The sequence below is a fragment of the Epithele typhae genome (assembly GCF_022376455.1).
Source record: "Epithele typhae strain CBS 203.58 chromosome Unknown BXZ73scaffold_4, whole genome shotgun sequence".
Classification (NCBI taxonomy): domain Eukaryota; kingdom Fungi; phylum Basidiomycota; class Agaricomycetes; order Polyporales; family Epitheliaceae; genus Epithele; species Epithele typhae.
The window spans coordinates 1,270,578-1,283,386 of record NW_025954195.1 but is presented as its reverse complement, the minus strand read 5'-3'; the positions used below and the strand labels follow the sequence as shown (position 1 = coordinate 1,283,386).

At 54.8% G+C, this 12,809-nt stretch overlaps 3 protein-coding genes across 3 annotated transcripts; 2 read left to right on the top strand and 1 right to left on the bottom strand.

Moving 5' to 3' along the window:
- Positions 1-46: 46 nt before the first annotated feature.
- Positions 47-1,605, bottom strand: BXZ73DRAFT_40515 (uncharacterized protein; the record flags this gene model as incomplete). Its single annotated transcript, XM_048018591.1, has 4 exons — positions 47-103; positions 153-1,098; positions 1,149-1,252; positions 1,306-1,605. 4 exons carry the CDS (start codon positions 1,603-1,605, stop codon positions 47-49), a joined length of 1,407 nt encoding a protein of 468 aa, XP_047882259.1.
- Positions 1,606-2,187: 582 nt separating this feature from the next.
- On the top strand, positions 2,188-5,477 carry BXZ73DRAFT_40769 (uncharacterized protein; the record flags this gene model as incomplete). Its single annotated transcript, XM_048018640.1, has 6 exons — positions 2,188-2,613; positions 2,669-3,889; positions 4,076-4,140; positions 4,246-4,457; positions 4,674-4,762; positions 5,094-5,477. The coding sequence occupies 6 exons, from the start codon at positions 2,188-2,190 to the stop codon at positions 5,475-5,477; spliced, it is 2,397 nt and encodes a 798-aa protein (XP_047882258.1).
- Positions 5,478-7,942: 2,465 nt separating this feature from the next.
- On the top strand, positions 7,943-12,805 carry BXZ73DRAFT_87759 (P-loop containing nucleoside triphosphate hydrolase protein; the record flags this gene model as incomplete). Its single annotated transcript, XM_048024707.1, has 30 exons — positions 7,943-8,100; positions 8,153-8,251; positions 8,308-8,667; positions 8,719-8,817; positions 8,871-9,200; positions 9,256-9,330; positions 9,381-9,451; positions 9,502-9,577; positions 9,626-9,647; positions 9,703-9,730; positions 9,785-9,858; positions 9,910-9,935; positions 9,993-10,064; positions 10,117-10,167; positions 10,216-10,236; positions 10,290-10,321; positions 10,384-10,533; positions 10,636-10,742; positions 10,796-10,868; positions 10,922-11,209; positions 11,263-11,306; positions 11,356-11,459; positions 11,509-11,576; positions 11,626-11,719; positions 11,778-11,810; positions 11,864-11,922; positions 11,981-12,025; positions 12,135-12,187; positions 12,237-12,464; positions 12,521-12,805. The coding sequence occupies 30 exons, from the start codon at positions 7,943-7,945 to the stop codon at positions 12,803-12,805; spliced, it is 3,225 nt and encodes a 1,074-aa protein (XP_047882257.1).
- Between the last annotated feature and the right edge of the window lie 4 nt (positions 12,806-12,809).

Genomic DNA, 12,809 nt, shown 5'->3' with positions numbered 1-12,809 from the left:
CGCTATCGAAGTACATATCTTACAGTGCAATCGCAGCTCTACATGTTCAACCTCGCACACTCACGAGTCCTTTTTCCGTCAAGTGTTGCACGATAGTCTCGACCTGTGTAAAGCGCTTGGTAAGAATACAGGTGTGCAAAGAAATGACGTACGTTGGCAGCGGTCAAACGAATCTGCATGTCCCAGCGTTTCGTGAACGGCGCTCCCGTGTCCTCTTCCACTTGCTCGACGTCTCCGAGACCTCCGGCCTTTCCTTGTGCATCATCGTCCTCTCCCGTAACATCGAAGGAGATCAGCTTCTCCACTTGGTCGATAGAACCCTTGAGACGGCCCTGCTCAATCATCTTCCGCGCCATGGTCTCTGCTGCGCCAGGCGTTACGTCCAACAACGCGCCCAAGCCTTTGAATGTGATGTTGTTGTACACCTTCGAGCTTGCGAGCAAGTTATGCTCCATAACCGCACGATCGAGCACCGTCGACGGGCCCTTGCGCGTGCTCGCACCCGGACCGGCTGTATCGTCTGCATCGTCCGCGACGACCGCAGCAAGACGGTCGTTTGCGGAGACCTCGATGCGTGCAAGCTGGTGGGCCTTCAGCGTGCCCTCGAATTCCTTGATCTCGCTTGAGCGCAGGATGCGGTCGCGGAACATCTTTTCGAGGATTTTGAACGAGGAAAGATCCTGCGTGCGCTCGTCACGGCAGAGCGAGGCGAGCACGCGGGAACGGTTGGGGCCTGCGGGCGCGAGGATGGCGCACGTTATCGCTGCAGAACTGAATGTGGGTGGCGCGTGAGCATAATGCGAGGATGAAGCAAAGGTAGCAGATACGTGCAGCATGTGTCTCCGCTCCTCTTCGTCGATTTCTGGTACCCAGCTGAGTTCGTGATATCTGCCGGCTGCTTCGAGGAACTTGCGGCTGTAGTCGCTGATGCGGGCCTGGCAGAGCTTGAAAGAGAGAAGGATCTCCTTGTCTTGTGTAGAGTGCGCGACAAGTGCTGCGCGGTTGTAGAAGCGCTCCGCTTGTACAGAGTCTTCGTCCTCGAGAAGTAGACGGACGATGCGTACATACACGCGCAACTTCTCTTCGTCTGGGAGAGCTCTATACAGGAGTGTGAGGGTGGCGTTCCTCAGCTGGACGAAGGAGCTCACCTCTGACCCGAATCCAAAGAGATGCCCATGAGCACCCGCGCGGCTTCACTCCATTCCTCCTCCTCTTCCAGAATGTCGGCGAGTTGGAAGCTGAGAGTGTTCACCTAAAGGAGACGAATGGGCGCCACAGCGTCCTCAGATGAGGGATCGTACGCACCTGCTCCTCGTAGCTGACGATGCGAGGGCGGATGATGTTGAGCGTATCCTCAACAATAGCCTTCTTGACTGTGGCGTCCTTGAAGACGCTCTCGGAGAGTGCCTTAACGAGTTCGGAGAGGATCTGTCGGCCGATCACGAGGCCGACGTCCTGATTGACGACATTATCGACCAGGGCATGGATGTCTTGGGCGATGTTCGCGTGGTCATCGCGAGAGATGAGTTCTGAGAAGAGGGTCTGATATCCGGAGGCTTTGTCTTTCTGGCTCAGGGGGGCAAGCTGGGCGAGTCTGCCTTCCATCGTGCACGGAACCAAGGACGCGTACCCAGGTGGCGCGAGCATTCGTCCCCCAGGCACGTGTAGACGGGCCGGGAGAGCCGGTAAGCGCGCATAATATTGAGTATCCGCGAATTCTGACGCTGCGCAGGGAAATAGGCGCCTTGATGCCATGGGCACCGGCTACTTGGCCGCGGTTTATGAGAGCCGTCCCTGCATACAAGCGACCCCCAGCCCGGCCGTCTGCTCTCCCACTGCCGCCGCACTCTCTGTGAGAGGAGGCTCTCTTTCTGCCTGCTGCCCTTCTGCCCTCTGCGCCGCGCGGTCGCCCTGGAGATTGCTAACGTCGTAGGCTGTCTGATGCTGTGATCCAATCACAGCTCTTCATCCAACCCGCCGTTCAGCTCCTCGCCTTTAAACTACGCTGGCTCACAGCCCAGGCCCGTCTCTTTCGCTTCCTCCCTCCATCTTCGCTTTCGCCAGCCCCGCGCTGCCGCGGTCCTTCTGCCGCCCGTTCCTTCAGCTGCAAGCCAGCGGTCACCTTCTCCCAGTCCGGTCTGATCCCCGCCTCGCAGCCTGCCCGCCATGTCCCACCTCACTGCCCCAATGCCGCCCGCCTCAGGCCATCACCAGAAGCCTGTTTTATTCGACCTCCCCCGCCCCGCCCACCCCCTCACCCCACCAGACACGGACTACGAGACGCTATCTCACCAGGCGATCCCGCCTGCGCTGAATTCGACCGGACTGGAGTTGGATCCGTCTCAGGCCCAGCTTCCCCCAACCATGATGGAGTCCACCTCTCCTTTCGCATCCCCGTACGCATCCTTCCACCGGAAGAAACCCTCGGTCACATACGTCAGCTCGGGTCTGCGGGAGGCAAGGGAGCGTACAGTGCAGCCGCGTCTTAGATGGCTGGTCGTCGTCCTCCCCCCCGCGTCAATCACCAAGGAGCACGGTCACCTCGGACATACCCTGTCGTCTGGGCCTCAACGCCGTCTGTCTAGCGGATTGCTCATGCCCCTCTATCCCACGGTGTGTAGTAATTCGCTCTCTCCGCACCTGCAGCTTACGCTATGCCGATTTTCAGTTGAGCAGTCAGCTAGGCGCCATTGCGCGCGAGTTCAGCTTCCCTAGCATCTCCGGACTGTCCGTCTATCTCCATACAAACCACAGTGGGATCTCACTCGCTCCGCGTGTGTCCGACGAATCCTGGCCGATGCTCTGGGGCCATCTTTTCGACCCACGGAGTCCGTCCCTGCCCGCTCAGCAGCTTCCTATCAGCGGACACATCGAGTTTGACATCGACATACACCGGGCCCGTTGGTACGACACTTGGATAGCTTCCTCCCGCCGCGACTTCGCGGACGTCCCCCAGTCTGTTGCTCCCTCCCGTGCCCAATCCATCTCCCACTGGCGCCACGATAGTCAGACTTCAATCAACGAACCTGCGGACGAGCAATTGGATGCCATTTCGCTGGCGCAGCAGCAGATTGCAGCCAGGGGTCAAGGTCGCAACATCAAGAAACTATCACTCCTGGACCGCTTTGACGCCATGTCGGTGCGCTCGGGGTCCAAGCTCATCCTCAGGGACGAATCTCCGCCCAGCGTTACTGGGAGGACAACCATTCTCTCGCCCATCGTCCAGGAGGATGAACCGATGACCGCGAAGAAGGACTTCGACCACCGAGTCAACTCATGGCGCATGAGTGCCAGCAATGCCGCTCGCAGCCCTTTGGCCGCCACCGGTCAAACCAGTCTGGACCCTGTCAACATGCCAAACACGATTGAAGACCTTCCGACGGGTACCGCTTCCGGCTTCGAACTCAATTTGGACGACTACACCTGGTCAATCTCCTCTGCGGGTCCTCTGGACTACGAGATGGAATCGGTGCTATCCTGGAGTCGCGTTCCTTCAGTACATCTCGACCGTCGCGGAGAGGGTTCGGTCTGCCTCACACCATCCGTTGCAACGTCGTTTGGACCTGACTACGATTACAACGAGTTGTCTCCGCTTTCGTACACGTCCCGTCTCCCCTCACCGGACATTGCATGGCGCATGTACGAAGACGTTCCTCCCACCCCCACCACGGCGACAAGCTGGGGTGCTCCTTTGGAGTATCCCCCCTCTCCTGCTGCATGGTCATACGCTCCGTCGATCGACATCGCTGAGAGAAACATGTCTAGTCGCCCCATGACTCCTACCACGGCGACCAGCTGGGGCCCTCCTTCCGAGTACCCGCGTTCTCCTGCTGCGTGGTCATACGCCCCATCTATCGATATCGCTGGTAGATATATGTCAAGCCGCCCTGTCACTCCGACAACGGCTACGTCTTGGGGTGCACCGCTCTCGTACCCTCCATCGCCGTTCGTATTCTCTCGTCCGCCCTCCCCCGACCTCGGTGATCGCCACGTGAGTGAAAGCGTTCCGGCCTCTCCCAGCTTCCTTCGGTCTCGCGGTACAACGCTCGCCACTACTGCTCTTGTCGCCAACGAGCCGTTCCCATACGTTTTCCCGTACTACGACGCACCTCGCGCGTCATCGTGGTCTCATGTATGGGCGTACAACGAGCAACGTCCTTCAACCTGGCAACATGTATGGCCTTACGCTCAGGAAACCGAAGTCGCCCATGTCGAAAGCCAGACGTGGTCTGCGCACAGACACAGCCTGGTCTCCTACGATGCTCGTCGGGTCCCGATTCCATCGGTCAAACGCATCAGCGAAGCTCCCGGAGTGGTGCTTGGATATCCCGTCATCGACCTCTATCCCGCGGTTTACCCCTCCTTCGATATTTACCCGGCCCTCATCTCCATCGACACCCATAGGCTTCCTGTCCCCGCAATCCCATCCGGGGCTCCGTACCCCATCTTCGATCTTTGTAAGTGAAACAGGATTCTATGGAGATCTCTTCGCTAAAATTCTCCGTAGACCCCGCGAGCTATCCGACGTTTTCCATCTATCCCGCAGCTGTCATTCTTGAGACCCGTATCGCGGAATGCGTAACCCGTCTGTCGGCTTCTTACCCCGCCATAGAGATTTGTGAGTGGCCATGCTCTTCATTACGATGATGTGGCTTACATGGTATATTCTGTAGATCCTGCTGTCTATCCGAACCTGGTCATCTATCCCGCTGTGTCCCACTCAGTCCGCAGTTTGACTACTGTGGTGGCTGTGAAAAAGTCTGTCTCTACTCGGTCCACGGAGCTTTCTTTCGGCTACCCGGATTTTAACCTTTGTAAGCAACCCTTCTAGATGATAGAAACGTGTGCTGACAGATCACAGATCCTGCTGTACTGAACGTAGACTACTCTGCTTACCCTTACTCCTTGTTGGCAATCTACCTCCCTGGAAAGACTGAGTTGTTCACCGAACAAACGGAATTTGCTTTCGGCTATCCCGACTTCAACCTCTGTGAGTGGCAACTAATTGATGTTGTAAATATGCATGCTCATACCTGTGTCTAGATCCGGTTGTACAAGATGTAGACTACACAGTGTATCCGCACTCGCTCAAGAACATCTATCCCGTTGTGCTCGGCGTAGACTTCACCGCGTATCCGCACTCTCTGTCGATGATTTACTCTCGCGTAACCTCAACGTCCTCTGTGGCAATTTCGGTGGCAACCTCGACGAGTCCTAGCGTCGACAGGCTTCAGGCTGTTTACCCTGCATTCGAAATTTGTGAGTGTCTTTGTCCATTAGTCTGCACATATGCTCAGCTCTGTTCAGATGCGCCTGTATATCCTCACAACCTGGCGAGGATTTACCCGAGCGTTGTTGCAGAGATGAAGTTTGTGCCAACTGGGGCTATTTCCGTCGGTGTCGAACACCAGTATCCTGTCTTCGACATCTGTAAGTCAGAGTTGTTTGGACGTGAGCATGGTACTAAGTTTGTGTAGATCCGACGCGCAGGTCTACCGACCAGTCTAGTTGGCCAGCAGTGGTTGTAGAGTTGGTGGCTGGCTACCCTGTCTTGGAGATCTGTGGGTATGCGTCAGAACCTTGAAGGTCAAGTTTGCTGATTGTTCTGTAGATCGGCCGGTTTACCCGCACATTTCCCTGTACCCTTCCACGCACACTGCGGAGCTCTCCTTGATTGAAGTGAGCCTAACAAATGAGGACGCCCTCCCGGTTCGATATCCGGGCTTGGTCATCTGTGGGTCCATTTAGAATTCACTTCGGTACATGTTCTCATACCACATCATAGATCCTGCGGTCTACCCAATCATTGAGATTTACCCGGCCTGCAATGCGGAACCACGCCCCCTCTCGACACCAGTTCATCAAATCAAGCCGAGGAACAACCCGACTTTTACGCACACGGAGATCCAAGCTCAAGCTGTGAAGGCCACTTCGGCATCTACAGCTAGCCAACGTCGGAAGCCCAGATTCACGCACATGGAGATCCGGGCTCAGGTCATGAAGATGGCAGAGAAGCGGGCGGCTGCTCAGCGTCGGAAGCCTATGTTCTCCCATATGGCGCTGCGTGCTCAGGTTCAGGACGCGTTCGCTGTGACCCCGCAAAGGGTTCAAGATAACTCGAACGATTTCCGTGGTCGCGTACGGACTGTCGGACGTGCACCCGTCTCTCCAGCGACTCCCAATTCGATCCATCATCGTGCTCCGCCGCCTTCTACTCCTGCTCCTGCGGGTGGTCTCCCGTCAGTTCCCCCACCGCCTACAGGTGGACTGCCCCCTATCCCCCCTGTTTCGCTTTCAGCAGGTAGCAATGTTCGTGCAGCGCCTTCGTCGCCGGTTTCTGGACGCGCTCGTTCTCCCTCTCCTTCTCCCGTGGGTATTCTCAAGCGTCCGTCATCAGCGCACAGGCGATCAATGTCACCGGCTCATCCGCCTGTACCTGCGATCCCACCAAACATGCTTCCAGAGATTGCTCCAGTCCGGGCGCCGAGTCCTACCCAAGCCTCGGTTGAGCGTTCTGCATCCCCTGCGCGGGCACCTTTTCAGCGCCCAAAGCCCATGAACCTCCCTGATCGGAGTCAAGAACAGCACATGGAGATCCCGACAATTGTTGCCATAGAGCCGAGTCCCACCAACACGGACGACACTCCTGGCACTCCCATGATGTTCGAGATAGTTACTCCTTCCACGAAGTCCCCCGTGGTGCCTGTCTCTGCTCCACCGAGGGCGCCGTCGCCTCGAGTCTCTGCTCCTCTCCCTCAGGTCCCGTCACCCTCCGGCGCTGCCTCGCCTCAACCTCGTCTTCGCACCCGGTCGGGCACAGTGAGCTCCCGCCCGACGTCGATGGTTGACTCCGCTCCCCCACCTCCCCGTTCTTCAGCTACACGACCAATGTCCCTCTACCACGCCGGCCCACCTCCGTCCTCGGAGCTTCCTCCTCTTCCTCCTATGCCTCCAATGCCCGAATCTCCGGCTCGAGCACCGTCTCCGCAGCGCAACATGAAGCGTCTGTCCGGCCTCCCCTCTCATCCAGCACAGCACCGTCGTCCTGGCAGTATCTCTCAAGCCCCGAGACCGATGTCAGCCATAGAGACAGTTACTTCCGCGCCGGAGGGCCGTTCACCCCCGGTCGGTACGTCTCTCAGTCGCTCGTCGTCAACGTCGGCAGTACAGCCATTGGTGCGCCGTAAGGTCACGCTCATGAGCCCATTGGCGGAAGAGCGTAGGTCTCAGGTCAACGCGGGATCGCCTAGGGTGCCTTCCTCGGGGGACGTCGCAGGCTTCCGGACGCCGACAGATGGGCCGGGCGAATCACCGTTGAGGTCGGCGGACTTGAGCAGGTCGAAGACGCTGCCGTCGCGCACGATGGGGCCTCGTGGCCCACGGAGTAGCGTGCTCGTGTCCGAGAGGTCGAAGGCATTTGTAAACCCTAATGGTATGTCGGGATACAATTCCTTCGTGAATGGTCCGCTGACTTCATCCCACAGTCGTGCCCAACGACGACGGGCCACTTAAGCTGAGCATGTCGTCACTGGCAGACTTCCCCGTCCCGCCCCTCCCACCAATGCCCACCTCTGCGTCGAGTCCCAGCCGCCCAGTGTCGAAGCTTGATAGATCGAAGTACCCTTTCCAGTGAACGGTAGTGTGGCTTCTCCGCGCTCAGGATGAGCATCCCGTCTCCCGAGCATACAGTATGGTGTTGTTGTCGTCTATAATATTATGCTTTTTATATGTCAACCAGTATTTTTCTCTGTCCTTTCATGCATGCCTAAGGGGATTACCAAAGGCCTAAACTGGAGACCAATTGTTGAGTTAGTACACCGCGTCAAACGCGTACCACGTGATCATGCAGTGCCTGACCGCGTCGCGACGCGTCCGAGACGCGGCGACTATTACTTGACTCTTACACCGACCACCTCCCTCTACGCTCCTTCACTGCGGACCAATGCCTGCATTTCAGGACCCTACCGCTTCTGGGAGTACTAAACGCAAATTTGACGGCCACGACAACGCCGATGGAAGTCGGAAACGACAAGCACTAGATGATGGCTCATCCGGTGGCATGTCTGCGATGGAAGGGGATCAGTATTGGATGGTACAATGGTACGAATTCAGAATTTTTACCCTTCGTCTGATACGTATGCGTCACTCCTAGGCGCAATCCCCAATACAAGAAGCACAAGACCTGGGATGGGGATGCAGTCTTGGTCGTCAGTGGTCACAGATGTGCGTTATACGACCCCGAAAGTCGACAGTGAGTTGCTTGAACATCACACACTCTTCCTTTGACGAAACATGCGCATGTATTAGGATTGCTACTGGGAAACCTCACGGTATTGAGGGCACACACAAGCTCGACGAAGGCGTCGAGTTCACTTTGGGAAGCAAGGAGATTGAGATCGACCACCGGTTGTCTCGGGAAGATTTCTTGTCTGGGAGATGCTTTGGGAATGGTGGGATCCCAATCTCGACTGAGTCGCGGCCTAGCGCAGCGAAGCAGTTCGTACCTCTCAAACCGAAGACTCTGAATGGCAAGGCTCCCGCACACACCCCTTCATCCGTTCCAGATAAACCTAAGCGGGGGATTCCACTGGAGCCAGTCAGTCTGGTTGCCTCCCAGCAAATCTCTCAGCGGGCTGCTACTGGAGGTTCATGTTGGACAGCGAACTGGTGAGTCTGCATTGCTCTGTACACTATGAACTGGAGCTAAGACGCGGGTAGGCGCAAGCCTCAACAGAAGAAGCATAAGACATGGGATGGAGATGGTTTTGTCATCTTGGAAGACGATAAGCTGACATTCCTGTCGGATGCGGGTCTCATGTGAGTCGACTACCGCTCTCTATGGATAGAGATGTTGACGCTCGTGTATCTAGCCTTGGGTCTCGCAAATGGGACGGGCTCCCTCTATATAGCAGTTATCGGGCGTTCATAGGCAACCGGGAGGTTGAGCTAGATAGCGAAATCCCTCGTTCCCAGCTCCCAGCAGTCGTGGGATCCTCCAAAGAAATTCCAGTCGACCCTGAGCTCGGCCACCCTCCGGTTTCCCAGCAGTCACCACGGCCATCATATCTACTCAACGCCTCTCGCGAGAACGGTAGCGGGTCTAGTCCGCCTTCAGTCAATACTCCATCGTCCACAGGGAGGTTCATCTCACCTGCCTCTTTCTACGGCGCGCCAGTGAAAACAAAGGAGAAAGGACCTCTGTGCGTGCTGCAGCTTTGGTTCATAAGCTATACATCTGAAGCCGAATGCGTTCAGTCACAACCCGGATGCTCCTGGTGCTGTCGTGATGAAAGCGCCCACCAAGGAGCATCAGACAAAGTTCAACAAGAAGTTAGTATCTCTTCCTACTATGCCCGGCCCTCGCTTATTCTCTGTCGCAGGAACTTGTCAGTCGTGCCAGTCGTTGTAGATCCCGTCCTTTGTCGCCATTTGCGCCCTCACCAGAAAGAAGGTGCGCAGAGGTTGTTTCGAGCAAAAGCGTTGTGTAGATCTCTTTTGCAGGTGTGCAATTCCTCTATGAATGTGTGATGGGTCTTCGAAAGCATGAAGGACAAGGATGCATTTTGGCGGACGAAATGTAGGTTTCTTTTCATGGGGTTTTAGTCCTCTAACGTACTTTGTGAAGGGGGATGGGAAAAACACTCCAGGTCAGTGAACTTCTTGCACTCAACACCGCCTATCCCTAAGTGCATCAGCTGCTAGACCATCACCCTCATATGGACGCTTCTTAGTAAGTCTGCAAAAAGGAATGAATACTTGTTCCGTAGCTTATGTTCTTCCGCAGAGCAAAACCCATATGCAGGACCTACCCCTGTCGTAAGCAAGGTTCTGATTGTATGCCCGGTGACCTTGATCAACGTGAGCATCACCCCGACTTCACGAAAGCGTGGCGCTGATAATAAAAAATAGAACTGGAAGAACGAATTTCACAAATGGTAAGTGTATGTCTCTGCATTGGAGTGGCTTGGAATCGTTCTGAGGTGTACTCCCAGGCTGGGCAAGGATCGTATCGGTGTTTTCGTAGGAGATAAAGACAAGAGAGCGATCAAGCAGTTCATGAACTCGTGAGCGTGCACCCATGGGATCCCTCGCTTTGGAGTCTCATCGTAGGCGTAGGAGAGTGCACCAAGTGTTGATTATTGGCTACGAACGACTGCGCACAGTAATGTGAGTTCTATTCACAAGCCTTCATCTATCACACTAACCTTCTCATAGCTCAGATTTGGCGTACTGCCAGTACGTGCTTTTACCGGACCTGGCTCGGGTGTACTTACTCATTGAACTTGTAGACCTCCCATCGGGCTCATTATATGCGATGAAGGTTGGGCGGTTTGCCTCACTCCGATCTTCATTGCGACTGAGTATCCCCTGCTGTATCCTCAGGCCACAGGTTGAAATCTGCCAATAACAAGACGTCGACCATGTTCGATGCCCTTAGGACACCAAGACGGGTCATCTTGTCTGGTACCCCCATCCAGAACGAGTTGAGCGAATTCCATGCTATGGTTAGCCCTCTTTTCATTTTATTGGATTGTGTCTGATTGCCAGTGTATCAGGCCGACTTCTGCAATCCGGGTCTGCTAGGTTTGATAACGCATGGCTCAAAACAATCTTGATGCTCATGTGTATTTGTAGACGACTACTTGACGTTTAAGCGAGTTTACGAAACGCCCATCTTGAAGAGTCGCGCACCCGGATGTACTGCTAAAGAGGCAGAGCTTGGTGAAGCTCGTTCAAACCAGGTAACTCGAGCAACTCCCTACTGATTCCACGCCCAACTCAACCGATGTATTAGCTGACAGCAATTGCCAAGAGCTTTGTATTGCGCAGAGATGCTACCATACTCAAGAAGTACCTGCCTCCAAAGCGTAAGTCGTCTATTGCTACCCCTACCATTTGTTGCTCATTAGTACTTATTCAGATGAGTACGTTGTGTTCGTTACACCCACGCAGCTGCAGCTCTCGATCTTCGAGAAGTTCCTGTCTCCCGACAAGCTCGACAACCTTGTCCGCAATTCGACCGCAGAGTCACTTGCTCTCATCAACATGCTTACGAAGATTAGCAATAGCCCTATTTTGTTGAAAGCGACAGCAGATCAAGCTCGAGAGAAGGCCCGACAAAGCGGCAATGTGGCCAAGCGCCACGCAATTGAAGAAGCTCTCAAGCTCCTACCAGAGCGCGCACAAGTCGAGGATATCTCGTTGAGTGGTAAGAGACACGATTACAAACATGCAGACAACATCCATTGATACATCATACAGGGAAGTTGACCGCCCTTGCCACGCTGCTGCGAGCACTTCATAAGGTGAGTGCCTCTGAAGATGATTGGTTTGCCGAGCTCATAATACATACAGCATACGGAAGAGAAGTGTATAGTTGTCTCCCATTATACCTCCACCTTGAACATCATGGAAGCATACTGCAAGAAGAAGGCCTATACATACCACAGGTTGGATGGGTGAGCATCCATACATGACAGACGAGGATAGATTCCTAATCAACTACAGGAATACCCCTACTCCAAAGCGACAGGAATTCGTCAATGATTTCAACAGGTCCTCTCAGGCGAAGCGATGTCGGTACTCTCGTACTAGTGGTGAATATGTGTTGATATCTTGTTACAGTTATATTCCTTCTTAGCTCGAAAGCTGGCGGGGTGGGCCTTAACCTCATCGGTGCATCCCGGTTGTGCTTGATAGACTCTGACTGGAATCCAAGGTGAGTGTGATGAGCGATCTCACCCCGCGTTCGCTGAGGCACTGATTACGGATCATAGTCACGACTTACAGTCAATGGCCCGTATACATCGGTAAATTAGCAGTTCCGCATATGCCTCGACATGGTGCTGACGTGCTCTTGTAGAGACGGTCAGAAACGACCAGTCTACATCTATCGCTTCTTGACGACAGGCTCCATTGACGGTGAGATTGTCTTCGCTAGACAGTCATGTGTCTAGTCTAACGCGTGGACATTTCCCAGAGAAGATCTATCAGCGCCAAGTTACGAAGCTCGGTTTGAGCGATTGTGAGTTTTCACCTGTCCTGTGATGCTTGAGTCCGATTAACATGCTATTCCAGCGCTGATGGGCACTGTAAGAGTTTGATGCGTTCATGTCGACATGGAGGAGCTCAAGTTCGTGCACAGGGTACATCTGATTCCAAGTCGGACTCGTTCAGTCGCAAGGATGTAAGTGCGTCAAGTCGCGGCTGTATACTGCCGTCTGACAGTTCCACAGCTTCTCGACATCTTCAGAATCCATCCGGATACAGCATGCAATACCCATGACCTCCTTGACTGTCCCTGCGGAGCCTCCGCGAATGGCGCACAATATGTAGACATTGCTGACATCGACCTAGACAAGGAGCTCGAGAGTATCGACAACGACGACTTCGAGGACATCAGCAAAGGTTTCACGTCCGCGTCGCAGCTCAAAGATGATGATATCAAGAAGATGGATCGAGCTGCGAGTATACCTCACCTCTCCGGTCTTGACTTGGACTGACGTGAAACCATGTGCAGTACTTGAAGCAGAAGCGGGCCCAACTCGCTTCCCTGGGCGAATGGACACATATCAACTGTCTTTTACCGGGAGCAGTCGATCGGGTGGACGACGATATGTTGACCCACTTGATCTGCTCTCCCGACCGAGCACAGGACGGGAGCGCCAAGACGTCGCTCTCAGCTTTCGGTTCTGCGGAGACTCTTGGTCGTCAAGATGTACCCGGTGGATCAGTGTCGTTCTTGTTCGAGCGCACCACAAAGGTGACCGCAGAGGAGAAGGGGGGTGACAAGGAAGACGTTTGAGAGG